General features: G+C 51.3%; 1 protein-coding gene and 1 long non-coding RNA gene across 3 annotated transcripts; one reads left to right on the top strand and one right to left on the bottom strand.

Annotated features, from left to right (window-relative positions):
• Positions 1-1,282: 1,282 nt before the first annotated feature.
• On the bottom strand, positions 1,283-6,447 carry LOC135298355 (uncharacterized). 2 transcript variants are annotated; one of them, XR_010360343.1, is made up of 2 exons: positions 4,957-6,447; positions 1,283-3,806 (listed from the first exon to the last, which is right to left on the bottom strand). It is a non-coding gene; the product is annotated as an uncharacterized LOC135298355 (long non-coding RNA). The 2 variants fall into 2 exon arrangements; XR_010360344.1 differs by having other exon boundaries at positions 1,283-3,794.
• An 851-nt stretch (positions 6,448-7,298) lies between these two features.
• On the top strand, positions 7,299-15,862 carry LOC135299889 (uncharacterized). The gene is made up of 20 exons (XM_064419293.1): positions 7,299-7,369; positions 7,728-7,799; positions 8,165-8,221; positions 8,435-8,494; positions 8,582-8,683; positions 8,844-8,951; positions 9,614-9,685; positions 9,774-9,845; positions 9,932-10,033; positions 10,463-10,579; positions 10,899-10,970; positions 11,059-11,130; positions 11,218-11,319; positions 11,778-11,885; positions 13,116-13,172; positions 13,374-13,445; positions 13,533-13,631; positions 14,065-14,178; positions 14,806-14,971; positions 15,501-15,862. The coding sequence occupies exons 2-20, from the start codon at positions 7,742-7,744 to the stop codon at positions 15,661-15,663; spliced, it is 1,773 nt and encodes a 590-aa protein (XP_064275363.1). The 5' UTR covers positions 7,299-7,369; positions 7,728-7,741; the 3' UTR covers positions 15,664-15,862.
• The last annotated feature ends 6,165 nt before the right edge of the window (positions 15,863-22,027 follow it).

Below are 22,027 nucleotides of genomic sequence, written 5' to 3'. Positions count from 1 at the left end.
CACCGCTCAGCGCCTGAGGGGATGGAACAGATGCCAGAGGAGCCCCAGGAGCCCTGGACAGGGCCCTGGCGTTGCCCGCCTGGCTCTCCCGGGCCTGTGGCCATCCCGGGCAGCAGGGGCTCGCTCTGGGCAGTGCTCTCCCCAGCCAGCGGGGCTCCGGGCCAGCACCCGGCTCCTGCCACTGCCCTGAGAATGCTGAGGGGCTTTCGGGGCAGAACTGAACTTGACAGGGACAGAATTCATAGGAGACTTGTTTTGGCCTTTTACAAGGTTAACTGAGAAACAACTTAAAATCCCAGGCTAAATCGTCTGCTTTAACGCGTGGGGATTCCTTCAAGACCCTTCGTAACTCCCGTGGTGCCGGGCCGGGCCGCGTCCCAGCGAGCACCAACACCAGCAGCTCGATGTATGCAGCATGGTTGGCACCAGGGAAACGAGTCAGTATCCCTACAGCTGCCCGCTCTGCCTGCAGGGCTGTCACGCAACAGCAATGTTCCAGAAGGAACAGGTATTTTTACATCCTCAGGACCGTGTGATCTTTGGTCCTGGTGGTGGATCAGAGAGAAAAGCTGAAAGTGACAGACTGAACTTGACTCTAGGAGAGGGATGCCTCAGCAGAGGGTCTAGGGACCTGTGGTGCCAGCCAGTGGCCCGGCACTCGGACACAGCAGGAAGACCCCAGACTATCACACTTCACCTGGGAAGGTAGAAAAGCTCAGGGGTTCTTTGTTCAAGGTCCCCCAGAGGCACCAGCTGAAGCTGCCACAGTTCCACCTTGATAAAATTGTTTAAAAAGATCCAGAGGTCTGACACTCTGCTGTGGAGGACATTCCACAGGCCATATTTGCCCAATTATCCAATTAAAAAAAAACCAAAAAAACAAACAAAAACAACCAAACAAAATTAAATAAAACAGCGATTTGAATTATGTAGCTTAATATATATACAATTAAATACACTCAAAATATTGACAATATAATTTGCTGTAAATAACGAATAATTTGGTCCTGATAATAGCGTATAAGCAAAAATAACCTTGCGGGTTATGCGTGGAGTACGGAGTGCAGGGCTTTTGGACCCCTGTCACCTCACGTACTAGCTTGTCAAGCCAAAATTCCCCTTTTTATGCTGTATGTCATTACCATCTCCTCCCACTTTCGATTCCTCACACTTGTATCACCGCCTTCATCATCACCTTCACCAAGCATGCTCCACCATTCTTTTAGGAGATTGTAATGTCGTTGTCGAGGCGGTCACGACACAAAGCAGGGATCACAAGCAGTTTCAGATGGCAACACTTTATTATTGAACATGGCTGACCTTTTATACACTTTTTAATTGTTTATGCTTCTTCTACCCTAACTATTGGATACAATAAATCAACATAACACCATTGGTGAAAAGTTACAGTGACTTAACTAACTTTCTAAATATACTTCATGCAGCTGCGAAGTTCTTATCTTTCTTCAGTCCCTCAATTCTCTTGGTCTCCTTGGTTACAGCCTTGGAGAGAGGTCCTTATCAGCTTCTTCTTTCTTCTCAGCTTCTTCTTGCTCCTTTAGCTAACAGGCCCGCTGTTGGCCCCTTCCACAATTCCCCCTTTTTGTTTTTAAACACAGCTGCTATGGATTTTTGCAGGGCCCTTTGCAAAAATCCAAGCAGAGAGGGGAAACACAAAACAACAATCACAACCATCAACAAAATCAACATTCCCATTCTTAATACAATCATTCCTGTCTTTCATCCATCTATAGGTGCTTTAAAATTTCCTAACTACTTTATCCCATAAAGCCGTGAACTATAACCACCCCAAAGTGCTCAAAAGGAGCTGCAGGAATACTAGAAAAAAGGTTCCAAAAACCTGCATTGTCTCGGTCAGCCTAAACCAAAACTACACCCTTTAATTACTATGAAAGCACATGAAGAGCAATGAAATGCATATCCTGACTTATATCTAGATATAGCCTTAGCCAGTGTCATCCGCACGTTCTGCTTCAGCTGCGGAGCCATCCGTCTTGTCCCTGCCTGCTCGCTCCAGATAAGGTTTGACACAGCGAGCAGGAACCCATCGAGGACCATTATCTGTTAAAACACAAGCATAACCTCTTCCCCAGGTTATTAATTCCACTGGGCCAGACCACATGCCAGTAATTAAATCCTTGACCCATACCTTAACATTTCTACGGAGATCTGGTTGCCTAGCATTCAAAGAAGAAAAATGGTAAAAAATTGGAGATAACTGTGAGTCAGGTAGGGGACGCAAGAAGTTTAACACATAAACAGCTTTATCTAATCTCACTTGAGGTGATTCCTGTTGCATTCCCCCTTTTTGTTTTTGAACCTGACGTTTAAGAAGACCGTGAGCTCTTTCAATAATTGCTTGGCCTGTGGGGACATGTGGAATACCTGTTGAATGTTCAATGCCCCAAGCACGAAAGAATGCTTGCATTTTTTGTGAAACATATGCTGGGCCATTATCTGTTTTTATGTGACACGGAACACCTAGAAAAGAAAAAGCGTGATAAAAATGACGAATAGCATCACGAGTTTTTTCTCCTGTGAATGCTGAAGCAATCATTGCATGAGAAAAGGTATCAACCGTAACATGGACATACTTAAAGCGACCAAATTCTGGCATTTTCGTAACATCCGTCTGCCATTCCTCTAAAGCGGAAAGACCTCTAGGGTTGGTACCATAATACTGAGTGACATGAGTCATGTGACAGTCAGGACAGGAAGAAAGAATTGATCTCGCTTCACCAGGAGACAATTTAAATTGCTGCTGTAAAGCTCGAGCACTTTGATGAAAAAATTGATGAGACAAAATTGCCTGCTGCAACACATTAGGTATGGTTTTGATTGCAGCAGCAGCTACTAGAGAATCTACATAGGCATTGCCTTCAACAAAAAATCCTGGTAACGATGTGTGGCTGCGAACATGCATGATAAAGTAAGGATGTTTTCGAGCACCAATGACTGTCCATAACTTCATTAACATGGTAAACAATGGTTTCTCTTGGATATTATACAACACTGCTTGATCTAACTGCTTAACCAAATTGGCAACATAGATAGAATCAGTGACTATATTTAGAGAATCAGGAAATAAAGTGAAAGCCAAAAGAACAGCACAGAGTTCAACCAATTGAGGAGATCCCTGCTGAATCATTGTCTCATATTCCCAGTGGTCATCCTTTTTCCAAGCTACAGCTGCTTTTCCGGTTTTCCCGGATCCATCCGTAAAAACCGTTACACCTTCCACTGGAACAGGAGAACAAATTTGTTTTCCTTCAAAAGGAATCTCCTTGGTCAGTTTTAAAATTGGATGAGAAGGTAAATGGTATTTTATTTGGCCTGTAAAAGAAGACAAGGCAGACTGCAATTCATGATTATTTTGAAAGCACCATTCAAAATACCACTGTTGCACAGGTATCACAATGGTCACAGGGTCGTGTCCCAAAATTTCATGACAACGCCTGCGGCCCTTGATGATAATATCTGCAAAAAGCTCATAAAGTCCTGGAGCTGTTTTCCGAGATCTGAAAGACAAAAATATCCATTCCAAAATATGCAGTTGATCTTCCCAATTATCACTCCATTGACACAGTATTCCACATGGTATTTCATGGTCTCTCAAAATAAACAATTGGACACCAACAGAGGTATCTATTGATTACACGTATTAATTACATTACCTCAGAGGAATTAATACTATATTGAGCTACCTTCGACTGGAGATCTTGTACAACTCTAGGCAAAGACATGATGACTGTCATCCTGCCTTGTTCCAGGAGCTGCTTTAAAAACTGGAAAAGCCATAGGGTTAGTACAGGCAGCAATTACATCAGCACTCTTCTCCTGAGGTACTTTTGGAGGACCTAATCTTTCTATTATGTCCCAATTATTTTCTTCAACTGCTTTTTTTCTAACAAATTCCCAAAACTCCTGAGGATGTCGAGGAAGCACAGTTACTTGACATGGAGGCAAAGTCCATGGGGCAGTAGGGCTAGAGCTATTAAAAGGTAAACTGACAACAGTTCCTTGCCCCAACTCAGGTGTTACTGCGGGTGACTTGTCACTTGATTCGCTGTCACTGCTAGGTAACGGAGGATACGACCTTGCAGATTGTTCATGCAGTTGAAAGCGGAGTGGGGGGGCAGATGGCTGGACTAGAGCAGAGGGAAGCGGGGGGGCAGATGGCTGGGTTTCTCTCTCTGCTAAAGACAGTTCAGCTAGCTGGCGTAGCGGTGTATCGTATACAGGCACCATCGCGAGCTGCTGCGCAGGTGTGAGATACAGAGGTTTAGGAGTCTGATAAGGAGATGCCACAGCAGTTTGCCCAGAAGTTTTGGCAGTTCTCCCAGAAGCTTTGGCAGCTTTCCCAGAAGTTTTGGCAGCTTTCCCAGAAGCTTTGGCATCCAGCCCAGAAGCTCTGGCAGCTTTCCCGGAAGCTTTGGCAGCCGGCCTAGAAACTCTGGCAGCTTTCCCGGAAGCCTTGGTAGCCTGCCTGGCAACTTCCACAGCACCTGCACCTTCTTCAAGGACAGTTTCAGCAAGTTCCCCATCAGAGGCCCCGTCTGCCTCATCCCCCCCGTCAGTTTCTATTGTCAACCCCGATTCTTCGTCCACATCCCGCTCTGCTTGTTTCTGCTCTGTTTTCCATTGTTTCAATGCCTCAAAGAGCGATCCCCAGGTAACAGCTAAATCGACAACACTTTTATCTCCCGCTCGGATAACTTCCCATAGTCTGTCCCCGACTTTTTTCCATGCCTTAACACTAAATGCTGTACCAGGGTCCGTGCCAAAACCCTGTGATTTAGCCCACAGCAATAAACTTTGAAGGGCATAGTCTGAAGTAAAGATTCCCTTATTTCTTAACAAAACTTTCCATGTAGCCAAAACACTTTCTTCCTCTTTAGATAAATTATTTCCCATTATCGCTAGTTGGTGGCTCACCTAATTCCAGGTGTCTTGATAGGAGAAAATCAGGTCCGGACCTCCCTGTGGCTTTCACCGGCCACTCTCAGCTACACCAACGCCGCCTCCCCCACTACGTCCCAGTGGGTCACGGTTGCCAATTGCTAGGATCCCGAGTATCTCGTTAAGGGTCTTGTATCACGTCAGGGATCACCAAATGTCGTTGTCGAGGCGGTCACGACACAAAGCAGGGATCACAAGCAGTTTCAGATGGCAACACTTTATTATTGAACATGGCTGACCTTTTATACACTTTTTAATTGTTTATGCTTCTTCTACCCTAACTATTGGATACAATAAATCAACATAACACCATTGGTGAAAAGTTACAGTGACTTAACTAACTTTCTAAATATACTTCATGCAGCTGCGAAGTTCTTATCTTTCTTCAGTCCCTCAATTCTCTTGGTCTCCTTGGTTACAGCCTTGGAGAGAGGTCCTTATCAGCTTCTTCTTTCTTCTCAGCTTCTTCTTGCTCCTTTAGCTAACAGGCCCGCTGTTAGCCCCTTCCACATTGTACCACTCTTTGGGGATCTTCTTTGAGGAAGGCCTCTCCTCTTCCTCCATGTCCTGTAGTTCACCTTTTGGATTACACATGCGCACCCAGCTGGTACTGTATAAGCCAATATTGTGTTCTAACATTAAAGCAGTGGATCTCATATAATCAACATTTCCCTGGTGTCCAACCAAATTCTCCTCTATTCCAACTAAATTTAGTCATAGTTATCTCTTGCTTCCTCCTGTTCTGAACATCTGCAGGAGAAGTGGGTGGGAGAGGGGGGAACAACTTTAACTTTTTTATTATTTCCAAATATTACTGTATCAGTATTGATTACTCTTTCAATTTTGTCATCATGACTCATACCTATTTACCATCCACAGTTCTCCCCATTTCGGCATTTAGAAGCTTTTGGTTTTACTTTGCACCCAAGAAAATATACCCCCAAATGTGCACAAATAACTCCTTTAGCATGTCCTCATTTTCTTTATAGCTGGTTTTTCCATTGTTCTCTGCTATCTTGTCCTCATCTTTCCACAATTCCTGTGTCTATTCAAGTCCAGCCTGGGACAGTGCACACATTTGCTTTAGTTCTGTAGTGATTTATGCCCAGCCATCCTGCCAACCACACCCATTTCAATGTTGCAACAACCTAACTCTGGGCTGCAGTATGTGAATCACACTCTGCTGTGTGAGATGGCAGAGCACCAGAGCAGGCTCTGAAGAAGGGGCATTCGGTACATTAGTGAAGTGAGTGCTGGAACCTGGGCTAGCTCTTAGAACTCCGGCACTATGGCAGGAGTCGGGAACTGCCTCGCTATGGGGATTTACCAGAGGCAGAACCTTTAGTGCCACTTGCTCTCCAGTGCCAGACACAAGCCACGACAGGGACGAGGCACAGGAGAAAGGAGGAGGATCCTTGTCTTCAGGTTCCGCAAGGAACACCTTAGTCCAGGTGAAGAGAACAGGATGAGAAGCCCCTAGCTGTACTGCCCAAGGGGTTTTGTACACATACAAGTCATGGGGTGGATGCAAACAATGAACCAATAGAGAATCCTCAGGAGAGGAGTGAGGGGATTTCATCAAGTGTCTGGGGCCAATTGGGGTAGGAGGGTGGAGAGGATGGGTCACAAGGGCCAATGGGGCTTCCAGGGGTAGGGGAATTCCAAAGGGGTGTTGCAGTCAGGGATTGGCCCAAAGGTTCAAGAACCAAGGGGCTGGGTTGCCTTGACAGGCAGGGAAAGAGCTGGAACAAGGGGTGGGGAAGGGCACGAGGGACAGTTTGGAGGGAGGGTAAAACCCACAGGTGAACCAACTCAGGAAAAACATGGGGGCACAACAGAGCCCTTAAACATCACTTAAATTGGAATCAATACAATAAATTTGAACTGCAACAATCAAGAGCATCTTGAGGGATGCAGCCTGACCAGCAAGGTCAGCAGGCAAAATAAAGGTTTTGCTGAGCAATGGCCCTTTGATGAAGCAAAACATTTACAATCAGGGCAGTCCATTCATGCGGACGGGCGCGCACTCTGGGGGTACAGCTAAGGCCATGAGGTCACAGCAGGGCTCAGGGGTCACAGCAGGCTGAGCTCTCAGCAGGCCCTGATGTCACAGAGGTGCCAGAGGTGCCAGAGCCCCGTGGTTGCACAGCAGCACAAGGAACCAGCAGTCAGTCCCTGAGCACAACTGTTGCGGCAGCAGCGGCGGTGGCAGCAGCGGTGCTGACGTTGGGACAGCGGTGTCGGGACAGCGGTGGCAGCAAGAGCTGCGGGACTGGCGGAGGACAAGGCACCATGGCCCTTGATCTGCGCCTCCTACTCCTGCTGCTCCTGGCCGTGGCCCTGCCTGCCAGGGCTGCCCAGGCTGCTCCGCTGCAAGCGCGGCGAGCAGGTGAGCCGGCAGCCTGGCTGCCCTTTCCCGGGACAGCGCTCCCTGCTCCCTGGGAAGCGCTGGGGATGCTTTTGCCCAGGACTTTAGGGAGGGTTTCCTCTGTGGGAGGGAGAGAGACCCCACGGGCCGTGGGCTACTCCAGCCACCCCTCCAGAGATATTGCAAAGGGCCTGCAAAGAGGTTGGAGAGCGACCAGGAGCCAGTCCAGAGCTCCACAGGCCCCTGTGTAGCTTTGGCTATGTCCATTTGCATCTGGCTCCCACAGCCTTACCCAACACCCCTGCAGTGCCCAGTTCCCTGTGGCAGAAGGGGATCCCAGCACACCATGGAAATGGTTCTGATCTCTGCTCCCTTCTAGACTGGAATAGTGACATGGGTTTCCAGGAAGTCCTGATGAATGATGGTTTGAAGTTCCTGGAGGATGCTGGAGGCAAGTTTTCATTCTGCTTTTCCTGAGTGAATAATCAGGATCAATTCAACAAAAGCTCACTTATAAACCAGTTCCCTTAATATAATCTTAAGGTTGAAAGAATCTGGAAACCTTGCCCTGCTCCCTTCTGGAGCCTTGAGGGATCCCACAGGATCACTGTCAGTGGGAGGAAGGAGCATTTAGCTTTCAGTCTTCCTCCCGTGTGCAATGCCAGTGTGTCCTTCCGTGTGCTCTGTGCAGTCACAGAGAGGAGCAGAGAGGGAAGGGGCCGGGCCCAGGGCTGTGCCCCGGGGCTGAGCCTTGTGGGCAGCCTGAGGATCTCCTGCAGTGCCACAGGAGCTCTTCTGTCCTGCTTTTCTTTGCAGCTGAACCTGCTGGTGAAGGCCCCACATCCAGGACTGAGGCTCTGGGAGATGCTGAGGGTAGGTCAAGGCCTTTCCCCTAGGAGAGCTGCCAGCTCAGAGCCCAAAGCTGGGCCAGGGAGGCAGCGCTGCAGGTGCCAGCACAGAACCATGCACGTGTGTGCCCACACCCTGCACGATCCCCTCACCGCTCCTGCGGCTCAGTGGTGCCCGTGCAGATCAGCAGAGATGGCAGAAGCTTCTGTGGCTGTTGAGTTACAGGTGTGTCTGCAGGGAGGACTTTCATACGTCCTTTGGTGGTTATTGCTGACAAGCCCAGCTCCCATGGCAGGGGTGAGTATTGTGTCCCTGCTGACCCCACAAGTTGAGCCCTGCTTTTGTGGGTTCCATTCCTGGGAAATTGAACTATTTTTCTCTAAGTTCCTCCAAACAGGAAGATGCAAGACACAAGTGACAAGATATCCCTGGAACGATCCAAACAGACGAGGCAAGTGCTGAAGGAACTCCTGCAGACAAGACAAGGTGGGTGCATTTGCCTCATGCTTCCCCTGGGACTCAGCAGCCGGGGGCTTTGGCTGCACATCTGGACGCATGGTTCCCGGCACAGCGGGAAGGGATCCATGGCCCATTCCAAATGAGGAATGTTTCCATCTGATCCAGCTGTCTCTTTTCCATTCTCCAGAAATTAAAGGAAAGCCTATGCAGAAGGAAGCATTTCCCGGTGGAAGCAGTGGCTCCATGCCAGCCTCTGCTCCAGGAAGGGAGGTGATGCCAGGCACAATCAAGGAAGGTAATTGCTGTGCCTCTGGGCCTGAGCCCTGCTGAGGCTTGAGCTGCCCTCTCTGCTGCTTGGCAGTGCAGGCACAGCCTGGACTAGAGCGGCACAGCCCAGGGGAATTATCCTGAGCAGGCTCAGGGCACTCGGGTACTGAGCAGTCCTGCTGGGGTCCCTCCATGGGAGACATGTCCTGAAACCTGGCAGTGACTGCATGGGGTGCCCACGGTGGGGAAAGGACAGAGGGGAAGAGCAAGGCTCCAGTGTGGCCTGAGAGGGCCTGGCTGTTTGCCCTTGGGATCTGGGGGAGCTGTCCCATCAGAAGGAGGGCAGGAGGGGACAAGGAAGGGAGGGAGAGATGGATAGCTGTGGCACTGCCTGCTGCAGTTTGCCCCAGGGCTTTTGTGAGGATTTCTTCTGTGTGTGAGGGAGAGAGCCTCGGGGCTCTGCACTGCTCAAGCCAGCCCTCCCAGGGATGTTGCTGAGGGCAGGGAAACAGTGTGGAGGGTAATCAGGAGCCAGCCCAGAGCTCCCCAGGCCCCTTTGCACCTTTGGCCATGTCCATTCACATCTGGCTCCCACGGCCTTACCCAACCGCCCTGCAGTGCCCAGTTCCCTGTGGCAGAAGTGGATCCCAGCACACTCTGTTAAATGTTCTCATCTGTGCTCCATTCTAGATGAGGTTGCTGGGAAGGCTTCTCCATCAGCTTGGATGAATAAAGTTTTGATGCCCTTGGAGCCTCCTGCGGGTATGTTCTCAGTGTGCTACTGAGCAAGAATTGCTGACAAGCGGGCAGGAACCAGGTGAAAGAAGCTGCTGTGGCTGTTGTGTTACAGATGTGTCTACAGGGAGGACTTCTCCAGCTCCTACCTTGGATGCTGTACACAAGCCCAGCTCCCATCACAGGGGTGAGTAGTGTGTCCCTGCTGACCACACAGGCTGAGCCTTGCTTTTGTGGATCCATTCCTGGGAAATGGAAATATTTTTCTCTAAGGTTCTCCGACAAGGAAGATCCTATACACAACAGATAAGATATCCGTGGAACAATCTAAACAGAGGAGGCAAGAGCTGAAGGAACTCCTGCAGACAAGACAAGGTGGGTGCATTTACCTCATGCTTTCCCTGGATCTCAGCAGCCGGGGGCTTTGGCTGCACATCTGGACACACCGTGCCTGGCGCAGTGGGAAGGGATCCATGGCAGCCTCCCTGCCCTGCTGCTGCTTTCACGCCCTGCAGGGCTGTTTCCCAGCCTGGCCTGGCAGCAGCTTCTGCCCAGCCTCTGTAGGAAGTTTTTTGGCATCAGCTGACAGGCAGCCCAAACTCTAACACATCCTGAGATCCCCCACAATATCCAGCCCTGCAGATTAGGAAAAGGGTGTCTGTTTGGAGGTGGAAGTGCTGCCATCATGCCACCGTAACCTGGCCATTTTCCTACTCCATAAATTTCACAAATATTACCTCTGATGCCACCGCCCAAGTAGGGAAGAGCCCCATCTGATGCAGCTGTCTCCCTTCCTTTGTCAAGAGATGGACATAGTGCTTCAGTGGAAGGTGGCATTTATTGAAGGAAGCACTCCATCTTCGGTGCCAGCCCCTGCTGCAGGAAGGAAGGCAAAGCCAGACACGGGCACAGGCACAGCAGGTAATTGCTGTGCCGGGCTCAGCCCTGGCCGGGGCTGTGTGGCATCAGCTCTTCCCCCAGGGCCTGCCCTTGCCCGGCCCAGCAGCAGCCAAAGCTGGAGGTGCCTCGGCTTCCAGGCCTCTGGAGCTGGTTCAGAGCCCCGGGGAAACGGGACTGGTGCAGCAACGTCCCTGGCGCTGCAGCTGCTGCGGAGCTGGCCCTGAGTGCCCAGAGGCCCAAGGCACAGGAGCAGCCCCGAGCGGGAGCCCTGCCGCCAGCCCAGGGCCAGAGCCAGCCCTGGCACACAATGGAAACAGTTCTCATCTTGGTTTGCTTCCAGACTGGGAGGCTGGGAAGGATTCTGCATTAGCCTGGCGCTCTGAAGTTGTGAAGCCCTCTGGGCATTCTGCAGGTATGTTCTCACTGTCCCACCAAGGCATAATGTTTGACTGTCTGGCAAGAACCAGGTGACAGAAGCTTCTGTGGCTGTTGTGTTCCAGGCGTGTCTGCAGGGACGACTTCACCAACTCCTACCTTGGATGATACAGAAAAGCCCAGCTCCCATGGCAGGGGTGAGTAGTGTGTCCCTGCTGACCCCACAGGCTGAGCCCTGCTTTTGTGGAATCCATTCCTGAGAAATGGAACTACTTTCTCTTAAGGTCCTACAACAGGAGAGACCAAAGACATGGCAGAAAAGAAATTCCAGGACCCATTAGAAATCATGTGGCAAATGCTGAAGGAATGTCTGCAGAGAAGACAAGGTGGGTGCATTTCCCTCATGCTGTCCCTGGGACTCAGCAGCCGGGGGCTTTGGCTGCACATCTGGACACGCCGTGCCCGGCACAGCAGGAAGGGATCCATGGCAGCCTCGCTGCCCCGCTGCTGCTTTCACGCCCTGCAGGGCTGTTTCCCAGCCTGGCCTGGCTGCAGCTTCTGCCCAGCCTCTGCAGGAAGGCATTTGGCATCAGCTGACAGGCAGCCCCAATTGCACCTCAGGCCATGCCCACCCTCAGATCCCCTCCAAATTCCTTCTGTCCAGGCAGATCAGATGTTGGAGCTGTTTGGGGAAGGAACCAGCCTTGGGTTGTCCCAAAATCCTGGGTGTTTTCAGTTCCTTATCCATTTATTTCACAAGGGATGCTTCCTGAAGTTGTCACCTTCCCCATTGCCAGTCAGGAATGTTTCCATCTGATCCAAATGTCTCTTTTCCATTCTCCAGAAATAAAAGGAGAGCCTGTGCAGAAGGAAGCATTTGCAAGAGGAAGCAGTGGTTCCATGCCAGCCTCTGCTCCAGGAAGGGAGGCAATGCCAGGCACAGGCACGGGAGGTAATTGCTGTGCCTCTGGGCCTGAGCCCTGCTGAGGCTTGAGCTGTCCTCTCTGCTGCTTGGCAGTGCGGGCACAGCCTGGACTAGAGCGGCACAGCCCAGGGGAATTATCCTGAGCAGGCTCAGGGCACTCGGGTACTGAGCAGTCCTGCTGGGGTCCCTCCATGGGAGACATGTCCTGAAACCTGGCAGTGACTGCACGGGGTGCCCATGGTGGGGAAAGGACAGAGGGGGAGAGCAAGGCTCCAGTGTGGCCTGAGAGGGCCTGGCTGTTTGCCCTTGGGATCTGGGGGAGCTGTCCCAGCAGAAGGAGGGCAGGACGGAGGGAGGGAGGGAGGGAGGGAGGGAGGGAGGGAGGGAGGGAGGGAGGGAGGGAGGGAGGGAGGGAGGGAGGGAGGGAGGGAGGGAGGAAGGGAGGGAGGGAGGGAGGGAGGGAGGGAGGGAGGGAGGGAGGGAGGGAGGGAGGGAGGGAGGGAGGGATAGCTGTGGCACTGCCTGCTGCAGTTTGCCCCAGGGCTTTAGGGAGGATTTCCTCTCTGTGTGAGGGAGAGAGCCCCAGGGCCCTGCACTGCTCAAGCCACCCCTCCCAGGGATGTTGCTGAGGTAGGGAAAGAGTGTGGAGAGTGATCAGGAGCCAGCCCAGAGCTCCCCAGGCCCCTGTGCACTTTTGGTCATGTCTATTCACATCTGGCTCCCACAGCCTTACCCAACCGCCCTGCAGTGCCCAGTTCCCTGTGGCAGAAGGGGATCCCAGAATGCCACTGATATCGTTCTGGTCTCCGCTCCCTTCTAGACTGGAATCATGACTTGGATTTTTTGGAAGCCCTGCTGGAAAATGGCTTGAAATTCCTGGATGATGCTGGAGGCTATTCCTCCGTGTGCCTTTCTTGACAGAATAATCAGTGTCAATGTGACAAGATCTCACTCATAAGCCATTTCCCTTAATATTATGTAAGGGCTGAAGTTTTCTGAGAATCTTGCCCTGCTCCCTTCTGGAGCCTTGAGGGATCCCACAGGATCACTGTCAGTGGGAGGAAGGAGCATTTAGCTTTCAGTCTTCCTCCCGTGTGCAATGCCAGTGTGTCTTTCTGTGTGCTCTGTGCAGTCACAGAGAAGTGCAGAGAGGGAAGGGGCCAGGCCCGGGGCTGTGCCCCGGGGCTGAGCCTTGTGGGCAGCCTGAGGATCTCCTGCAGTGCCACAGGAGCTCTTCTGTCCTGCCTTTCTTTGCAGCTGAACCTGCTGGTGAAGGCCCCACATCCAGGACTGAGGCTCTGGGAGATGCTGAGGGTAGGTCAAGGCCTTTTCCCTAGGAGAGCTGCCAGCTCAGAGCCCAAAGCTGGGCCAGGGAGGCAGCGCTGCAGGTGCCAGCACAGAACCATGCACGTGTGTGCCCTCGCCCTGCACGATCCCCTCACCACTCCTGCGGCTCAGTGGTGCCCGTGCAGATCAGCAGAGATGGCAGAAGCTTCTGTGGCTGTTGAGTTACAGGTGTATCTGCAGGGAGGACTTCTCCAGCTCCAGGGCTGGGTGCTTGGCCCCAACCCAGCTCCCATGGCAGGCGTGAGTAGTGTGACCCTGCTGACCCCACAGGCGGAGCCCTGCTTTTGTGGGATCCATTCCTGGGAAATGGAACTACTTTCTCTTAAGGTCCTCCAAAAGGGAAGACCCAAGATACTGCAGCTAAAATGTCTCATGACTCAGGTGAATTCCTGAGACAAACACAGAAGGAAGCACCCGGAGGACAAGGTGGGTGCATTTCCCTCATGCTTCCCCTGGGACTCAGCAGCCGGGGTCTTTGGCTGCACATCTGGACACGCCGTGCCTGGCACAGCAGGAAGGGATCCGTGGCAGCCTCGCTGCCCTGCTGCTGCTTTCACACCCTGCAGGGCTGTTTCCCAGCCTGGCCTCGCTGCAATACCTCCCCAGCCTCTGCAGGATGGAATTTGGCATTAGCTGATAGGGTGCCCCAACTGTACTGTGGGCCTGAGATCCCCTGCCATTTCCCAGTCTCTGAGAAGATCAGGAGGTGCAGCTCTTTGCACAAGGGAGTGCACTGGCCCAACCCCAATTACCTGAGCTTTTACCTGTCACTTTGACAAGCATTGCCTCATGAAGATGCCACCTCCCCAATGGGGAATGTTTCCATTTGATCCAGTTGTCCCTTTTTTCCTTTTTCAAGTGATGGACCAAAAGGCTGTGCAGAAGGAGGAACAGCCAGGGAGAAGCAGTGGCTCATTGGCAGCCCTAGCTGCAGGAAAGAAGGCAATGACAGACACAGGCACAGGCACAGCAGGTAATTGCTGTGCCGGGCTCAGCCCTGGCCGGGGCTGTGTGGCAGCAGCTCTTCCCCCAGGGCCTGCCCTTGCCCAGTCCAGCAGCAACCAAAGCTGGAGGCACCTCGGCTTCCAGGCCTCTGGAGCTGGTTCAGAGCCCCGGGGAAACGGGACAGGTGCAGCAACGTCCCTGGCGCTGCAGCTGCTGCGGAGCTGGCCCTGAGTGCCCAGAGGCCCAAGGCACAGGAGCAGCCCCGAGCGGGAGCCCTGCCGCCAGCCCAGGGCCAGAGCCAGCCCTGGCTCCCGAGTGAGCAGGGGCTGCGCTGGGTCCTGACAGGGCCTGAGCCTGTCCCCTGGGGCTGGGGGAGCTGTCACGGGGCAGGGAGTGCCAGGGCTGGCAGTGGCTGCTCAGGGATGGCTTTGGCCCGTGTCCCTGGCAGCAGCCACTGCCCAAGCAGCTGCGCTGCCCCCGGGCTCTCCTCCCGGCCTGCTGGGCTTTGTTGGCTGGCACAGCCTGTGCCAGGGCCGGCAAGGTGCCTGCAGGCCCCAGCTCTGGGGGAAACAGAGAACGTCCTGCCCGTATCCACCATGCTGCCAGCTCAGCAGTGCAGCACAGCACGGGCTCACGCTCCCCATCGCTCCCACAGATGCAGGCAGCACCACAAGACCTGTTCCTAATGCCCAGGATGGCTTCGGAAGGGGTTTCTGTCAGGGAACCGGCTGCTGGCTAGGGTTACTGGGAGGCATGCTTTATTTGGAGTTTGTCTTCATGATGTGCTGCATTGGAATCTGGTATTCCTGGAACAGAAAACAGTGAGTGTTTTGTGCTCTCCCCCTCAAACAGCTTCTTTTGAAAGTCTAACGTGGACAGGGAACATTCCCATTGAGGCTGCAGTGGAGTTGTGGCCAGTCCATGATTGTCCAAATAACTCTGCTGAGGGTTCTGCTGCTGCCCAGTGCTTCCATTGGCCTCTCAATTGCTGGGCCTTGTCCTGGGGGCCCCGCTGGGGCTGCAGCCAGTGCTGGCTCCCACTGAGGCTGCCTGGCCAAGAGCAGCCCCAGGGGCACAGGGCAGAGGCAGAGGGAGGTGGGGAGGAGAAAGAGCAGGGCCGAGATTGCCCTTGAAAGGCAGAGGCGCTCTGGGGCCCGCTCCTGGCCAGGGACCCTGCCCAGAGCCGTGCCCTGCTGGCCGGGGCCTTGAGGGGCAGCTGTCCAGCTGGGCCCAGCTGTGCCAGCAGCTCCAGCCGTGCTGGGGAGCCTTGCCAGCTCTGGGCCCTGCTGTGCACGAGGGTCCCTGTGTGCCACTGGCAGCTGGGGCCTCAGCCACCTCCTCTCTGCACAGGAGCACCTCTGGACAGCAGTTGGAAGATGGTGGCTGCACCTCACACCCAGACAGCGTGAGCAGCTCCTCCAGCAGCAGGAACGGCCTGGACAGCCCTCTCAAGTGTTCTGTGAAGAGGACCCCAGAACAACCGTCTACGAGGAAGCCTCTTATTGCCCCATAGATCCCACTGCCATCTGCTCTCCCCATGGGCCTCCCCAAGCTGCCTTCATCCCTTTTTTTCTCTCCATCTGTCCCATCCCAGCCAACCCGAGTTCCTCCAGAGACACCAGGACCAGCCCAGCACCTTCCAGCCCTTCCTGAGACCAACACATCCCTTCCTCTGCCCCTGAGCCCTCTGGCCTTGCCCTCTAAGAAACACTGAAGGTGACACCCCACCCCACCCTCCCCCCCCCCCCCCCCCCCCCACTTGCAGGGTAGGCAATGGCCTATTCTTCTGTTTAAATAAAGAGATGGATCCGTGTTGTGGTTTGAAATCAAAACCAGTGAGAGACTCCAAGTCAGAAATACAATTTATTAGGAAAAAGAAAAAAAAAACCAAAATACTTGCAATAATACAAAAGGAAAACCACTGACAGGGTCAGAATACAGCCTGACACCCTGCTAGTTAGGGTGGTGGAAGCAGTCCAGATGAAATGGACTTGTGGAAGTGGTGATCCTGTAGAAACAATCTGGTAGCTCTCATCCTCTGGAAAAGCATTGGGTAAGGGCGGCGGTTCCTCTGGGAATCCAGTGGAAAGACTGCTTGTTGTGTCCCAAAACCCAGATTATATCCAGCTGGGGATGCTTAGCTCCTCCCCCATGGGCAGAGCATCTCACAGTGGGCTGATATCATTCTGCCTCATGCTGTGGGTCCTTGATTAGCCATTAAACAGAAATTGCTCTGGGAGGGAGTTATCTCTGAGTCATGTGGCAAGACATTGATGGGCCCATTAACAGGAGATAAGGAAGAAACAATGCCCCTGCTGGTTTCAGCAGCTCTTGAGGATGGGATTAGAATACATCTTTACACTGCAACCTAGGACAAGTGGTCACCCCAGTGTCCAGGTGGCAGCAGCAGCAAAGCCCACCCAGCACCAGCACTGACTGAGCTCCATGCCCAGGAGGAGCCGTGGATGCCCACGGTGTGGGCAGGCAGAAGCCAGGCAGGGGCTGCTGTTGAAATGGAGGTTTTGGGGGGTTCAATTAAGTTAGCAATATATGGACTAAGCATTTAAATTTTAAATTGTAGAATTATGTGTTGAATTTTAACCTTTTACTTAAGAAACCTCTGCCAAGGTACAAAGGGCATAGGAAAATGCAAATTTCTGAAGCTTCTTGCTATGAAGGACAACACCAGCATAATAAATTGGGCAGGAGATCTTTCTCCTTTTTAATGCCTTTATTTAAAAAATTCAGCTCAGGCTGGGGAGAAATGACAGGTCGCCCACACCCCTGCTGCTCCCAGGAGTGGCACGAAGGAGGAGGATGATGCAGCTGTGTCCGCTGGTATGCAGGCGGAGCTGGGGCTTCCGTCCTCGAGGGAGTAGTGGGAATTCTGCTTTTTTGGTCTAACATTCCAGGTCCTCTTTCTAGCTGACATCTTTTCAGGTTAGGGTGAGGAGTAAAAAGGATCTTAGCAGATACTACGGATTCAGTTCCTCACCTTTAGACATTACTTAGGTTTCATAATTCCATGTTGGCTTCTTGATTTTAGGTTTTTTTTTCCTGGAAAATTGCAAAATTTGGTGAAATGTATTCTCATCTGCATACTAGCTCTGATGTCACCTCCCCCTGCTACCTGCAGGCTCCTGGGAAGCAGCAGGGGGACAATTGCGCTTGATTTCTAACCATTAACAGGTAATTGAAGAAAAACTATTAACAAGAGGTGATTGCAACATGAAGCTATCAACAACAAACAGTCAACACTTCAACTCTCAACAACTGGCCCAACCTGTTTAACTTTGCAGCCTTAAAAAAAATGGATAATTTGTGGGGGTGAACACACCAAGTGTGGAGACACGAGGCTTGACTCCATTTCAGAAGGCTGATTTATTATATATTCTATTAAAATACAATATTAAAACTATACTAAAAGAACAGAGAGGAAAAAATGACCAGAAGGCTACAAAGAAGAAGAATAGAATGGAATGCATAACAAAAATCTTGTGACTGCTCACAGGCTCAACACAGTTGGCTGTGATTGGTCATCAAGTGAAAACAATCCACATGGACCAATGGAAGATGCACCTGTTGCATTCCACAGCAGCAGATAATTATTGTTTACATTTCTTTCCTGAGGCCCTCAGCTCCTCAGGAGGGGAAAAATCCTAGGAAAGGATTTTTAATAAAATATCATAGCTACAGATGAATGTTTTACTCATAACACCAGGAGAAGACCAGGGAATGCAAGAAGCCTACACAAAGGAGCTCCTCTGTCTCCAAGCTGATCAAAACCAACAGACGTACTCAGATAAGCACCAGGGGACCACAGTGCACGCAGAAATGAGAAAAGTTCAAAAGTTCAGTCGTGAGCAAGACCACAGCCTTCAGCCTCAGAGTCCACCAAAGACCCCAGTATGACCACCACAGGAAACAACGCGTGCCCAGAAGGGCATTGATCTCATCACCATGTGAGGGGAGGACAGGCGGGGCCAGGGGTTGAATATGCATGAAGAGATTGTGTAATGCATTGCATATGGAACATGTTTGTGAACAAAGATGTGGCTCGGACCAGGGCTTGGGGCACAAGTTTTCACGAGAGCCATCTCGCTTGTGCCAGGCCCTGACACACATACCCACTACATAACTACATCAGGTTGTGGAGTCCATTTATTCCGCATATTGCTTCACTTGGCGACCCAGATGGGACTAACTCTGCTCACCTGCTGGTCCGGCTGGGCACAGACCCTCTCAGGTGTGCCACGGGACTCTTCCCCAGGAGAGACTCGGTGCCTCGGCTGTACACTGCGGGGAGCAGACCACAGCGCATTGCGACTGTGGACAGAAGTGGTATGTATTCCTTTCCTTTTTATAGGGTTGGCTACCGATAAGTCGCATAAGAGACGTCTTTGTGTGCAGTTTTGCACAAGCAGTTTGCAAGCAATCGTCTGCCGGGGAGAAGCTGGTGGCGGGGGGTCCCCAGCTGACAGAGCAGCTGGCGGAGCGTTGGTTTGAACTGTGATTGTGTATGGTTATCACGTCCGGACGTGTGTGCTTGTGTGTGTGTGTGGGTGTGAGTGAACAGTGAAACAACGCTGCGGGGAGTGAGGTCTTGGTTTAGTTTCTCTGGTAACTGTGGTTTTTCAAAGAACATTTCAAGGGTGCCGGGTCGCCGTGAGCGTGGCGCAGGTCGGCGCGGCGGGAAGAGGTGGCGCAAAGCCGGGGCAGCGGCGGCCAGCCGGCAGCGCCTGGGAGAGCAAGCAGCGCATGCCCAGCGCAGGCAGCCCCTGGCCAGCAGCACATGCGTGGTGCAGGGCGGCTCCAACGAGCGGGGCCAGCGCGGTGCAGGGCCATGAGCTGGGGCTTGCCAAATTGCTCTTGGCGCAGCGGGCCTACAGCACGGCTGGCAGGCACTCGGGGCATAAGCTGCGGTTTGTAGGGTTGCTTTGAACACCGCTAGCTGATAGCACAGCTAGCAGGAGCACGGTACAAGTCAGCATTTGCAAGCAAGCGCCGCTGGTTGGTAAGGGGCAGGAACCACCTGCAGGCAGCCAGCAAGCCCGCCTGGACTAAGAGTTAAGTGTTTGCTGTGTGATAACACTGCCCTTCAGTCTTGACAGCTGTTACTAGGAGAGCCTTTGCATTAAGGGGTTTGCTGCTGCTTTTTTCTTTTTTTTTTTTTTTTGGTACAAGCTGAAATAAATGGGCAGGAGATCTTTCTCCTCTTTAATGCCTTTATTTAAAAGGATCAGCTCAGGTGGAGAGCAATTGACGGGTTGTGCCCACGCCGCTGCTGCTCCCAGGAGTGGCACAGAGGAGGAGGGTGATGCAGCTTTGTCCGCTAGTCTGCAGGCAGAGCTGGGGATTCCATCCTCTTGAGAGATTAGGAGATTCCACCTTTTTGGTCCATCACCTTGGTTCCTCTCTCTAGTCAAGATTCTTTCAGGTGAGGGTGAGAAGCAAAAAGGATCCAAGCAGGCATTGGACTATGCTCCCATCCTTAGACATCACCTACGTACCCATAGTTCTATGTTGGCTCGTTGTTTTTAGGGGTTTCCCTGGAACACTGCAAAATTTGGTGCAATGCATTTGTCATCTGCATACTCGCTCTGATGCCACTCCCATTCTCCTGGTACTTGCAGGGTCCCGGCATCCCTCCCTGGCAAGCCTCAAGGGGACAAGGGTTAAACGCTAACCATTAACAGGTAATTGAAGAAGAACTCTTAACAATGAAGCTAACTTAACAGCAACTGGTCCAACTTGTTTTAACTCTGCAATCTGAAAAAAAATAGATAACAATTTATTCACAACACAAGCGAGAGGTGATTTGCCCATGGTTGCTGCCTAACTTCAAGCCTGGGCTGGGAGAGCCCGGCCTCCGAGACATGCTCTTCACAGGTGGTTTCAGCTTGAACCGAGTCAGTCTCTTCATCCGTCAGGGGCTGGGGAGTCATAGAACGGGAGGATGGAGGGAGAGACAGAGTGTTCTTGGGAGGGATATACCACAGTTCAACACGTTGCTATCGAGCCTTTGACTGGGAACACCCCGCAGCTGAAAGAGTGCTTAGAAACGCCTTGACCTGGGGGCTTGAAGGGGTGATTCCCAGTTTTGTGTGCAGACTGACAGCTTTTCACTGGGAGCCAGACTGGCACACAGCTTGGCTTCTCCTTCAGTGCAGAAAGTGTCGGAGGAGGTGGTATTGTGTTTCATATGGACAGAGACCTGCATGCCATGCATGTACCCCTGAACTGCCAAGATACTATAACCAAGATGTACATGCAAGGTGTGAAATAGTGAATTTAATCTGTGGAAAAAGTCACCTAGACCCTGAGACATGGGAAGACATCTTTGAAGAGGATTGGGAAAGGATAAAGGAGTGGCACAGCCATATCAAAAGGAAGAATTAAGGAATTTTTTCCTTTTCTATTCTCCCCAGTGGTTTGGATTGTACCCTTAGGAGTTTGTAACTTTGTGTGGGACTGAGCAAACAACAAACAAGTAAAAGTTAATGGTGGAGTGTTATATATTAATTATGAAATTAATTTGTATTTTAATGTTAATAACAATTAGTTATTTGAAGTATTATTGATTGTTAAATTGGTTATTAATATTTTTGTACATTGATTATTTGATTAATTATTACTTTTTAAAAATAACTCTGAAGAAGCAGAAAAAAGGAGTTTTGATTTGAGACTCACATCTGGACATTCGGAACTGAGTAAGCTAAAGCTTGCTCTAAAAAGACATCATGGGAACAAGGCAGAGTAAGGAAGTACATAAAGCCAACCCATTAGGTTGTGTCTTAGCACAGTGGAGAGAAATAACAGGCAAAGGGGGCAGGCAAAATTTTAAAAACCCTAATTATATATTGCTCCCATTGGTGGCCATGATATCACCTGGAGGATGGGGCAAGGTGGCCTCCTACAGGTACATTGGAATAGAATACCCTGTTACAGCTAATGTTGTTTCCATGGAGGGAAGGAAATGGAAGGAGGTTTCTTACTGTGATATGTTTTTCTCCCTCCAAAATAATCCTGATTAGCAAAGGGACTGTGGCATCAGAGCCCCCACTGACCCCCTCGTTTTGGCTCTTGAAAGAGAAAACAGAAGCAAAATGGGAGAACTGAAATGGGGCTGCTCAACCTGTAGCATAAGACAGAGATGCACCAGGACCGATTAAGTTTATCGCACAGCACTAGAGGAACAAGAACAAGATCTAGCTGACCTATTTAGCCCTCACTTGGGAGGGCAGGGGGGAAGGGGTAGAGACTTGGGAGGGGCTCCATCTACACCACCTACACCACCTAGTCGACCGCTTCCACTATTCCTCCTACTCCTCCTCCTCCTCCTTTGGAGAAGACACCAGCTCCAACCCCTCCAGGCAGCCCAATAGCATCCCGAACCAGAGGACAAATACTGCAGGCCCCTTTGCTGGAGACAGTAAAACCAGGCCGAGAAAAGATATTAGTTAAGGTGCCCTTCTCCACCCTTGGTTTGGAAGCATGGGAAAGGGTTGCAGGAAATTACCAAAATGACCCAGTAAACACTACTAAACATCTAGGATACATTACGAAGCAGCACAATCCAGACTGGGGTGCTATTCAATTGTTATTAGACACATTCACTGAAACAGAAAGCTAGATGGTTTTAAAAACAGCCGGGAACCAGGTAGCAGACCACTTTAGACAACAACCAGTGGACCTAAAGGAACATTTTCCACTTCAGGACCCAGGCTGGAACCTGAACCAACCAGTACAAAGACAGAGGCTAAAAAATTATCCGGATTGGCTTATATTGGGAGTGGAAAGAGCAACGCCTGAAACTATAAATTGGTCAGCTTTATATGCTATTAAACAGGCACCCTCAGAATCCCCCAGAGAGTTCC

The sequence above is a fragment of the Passer domesticus genome, chromosome 4, assembly GCF_036417665.1.
Source record: "Passer domesticus isolate bPasDom1 chromosome 4, bPasDom1.hap1, whole genome shotgun sequence".
Lineage (NCBI taxonomy): Eukaryota > Metazoa > Chordata > Aves > Passeriformes > Passeridae > Passer > Passer domesticus.
Note: the sequence above shows the minus strand (reverse complement) of the source record. Positions and strands in the feature narration are given on the sequence as shown.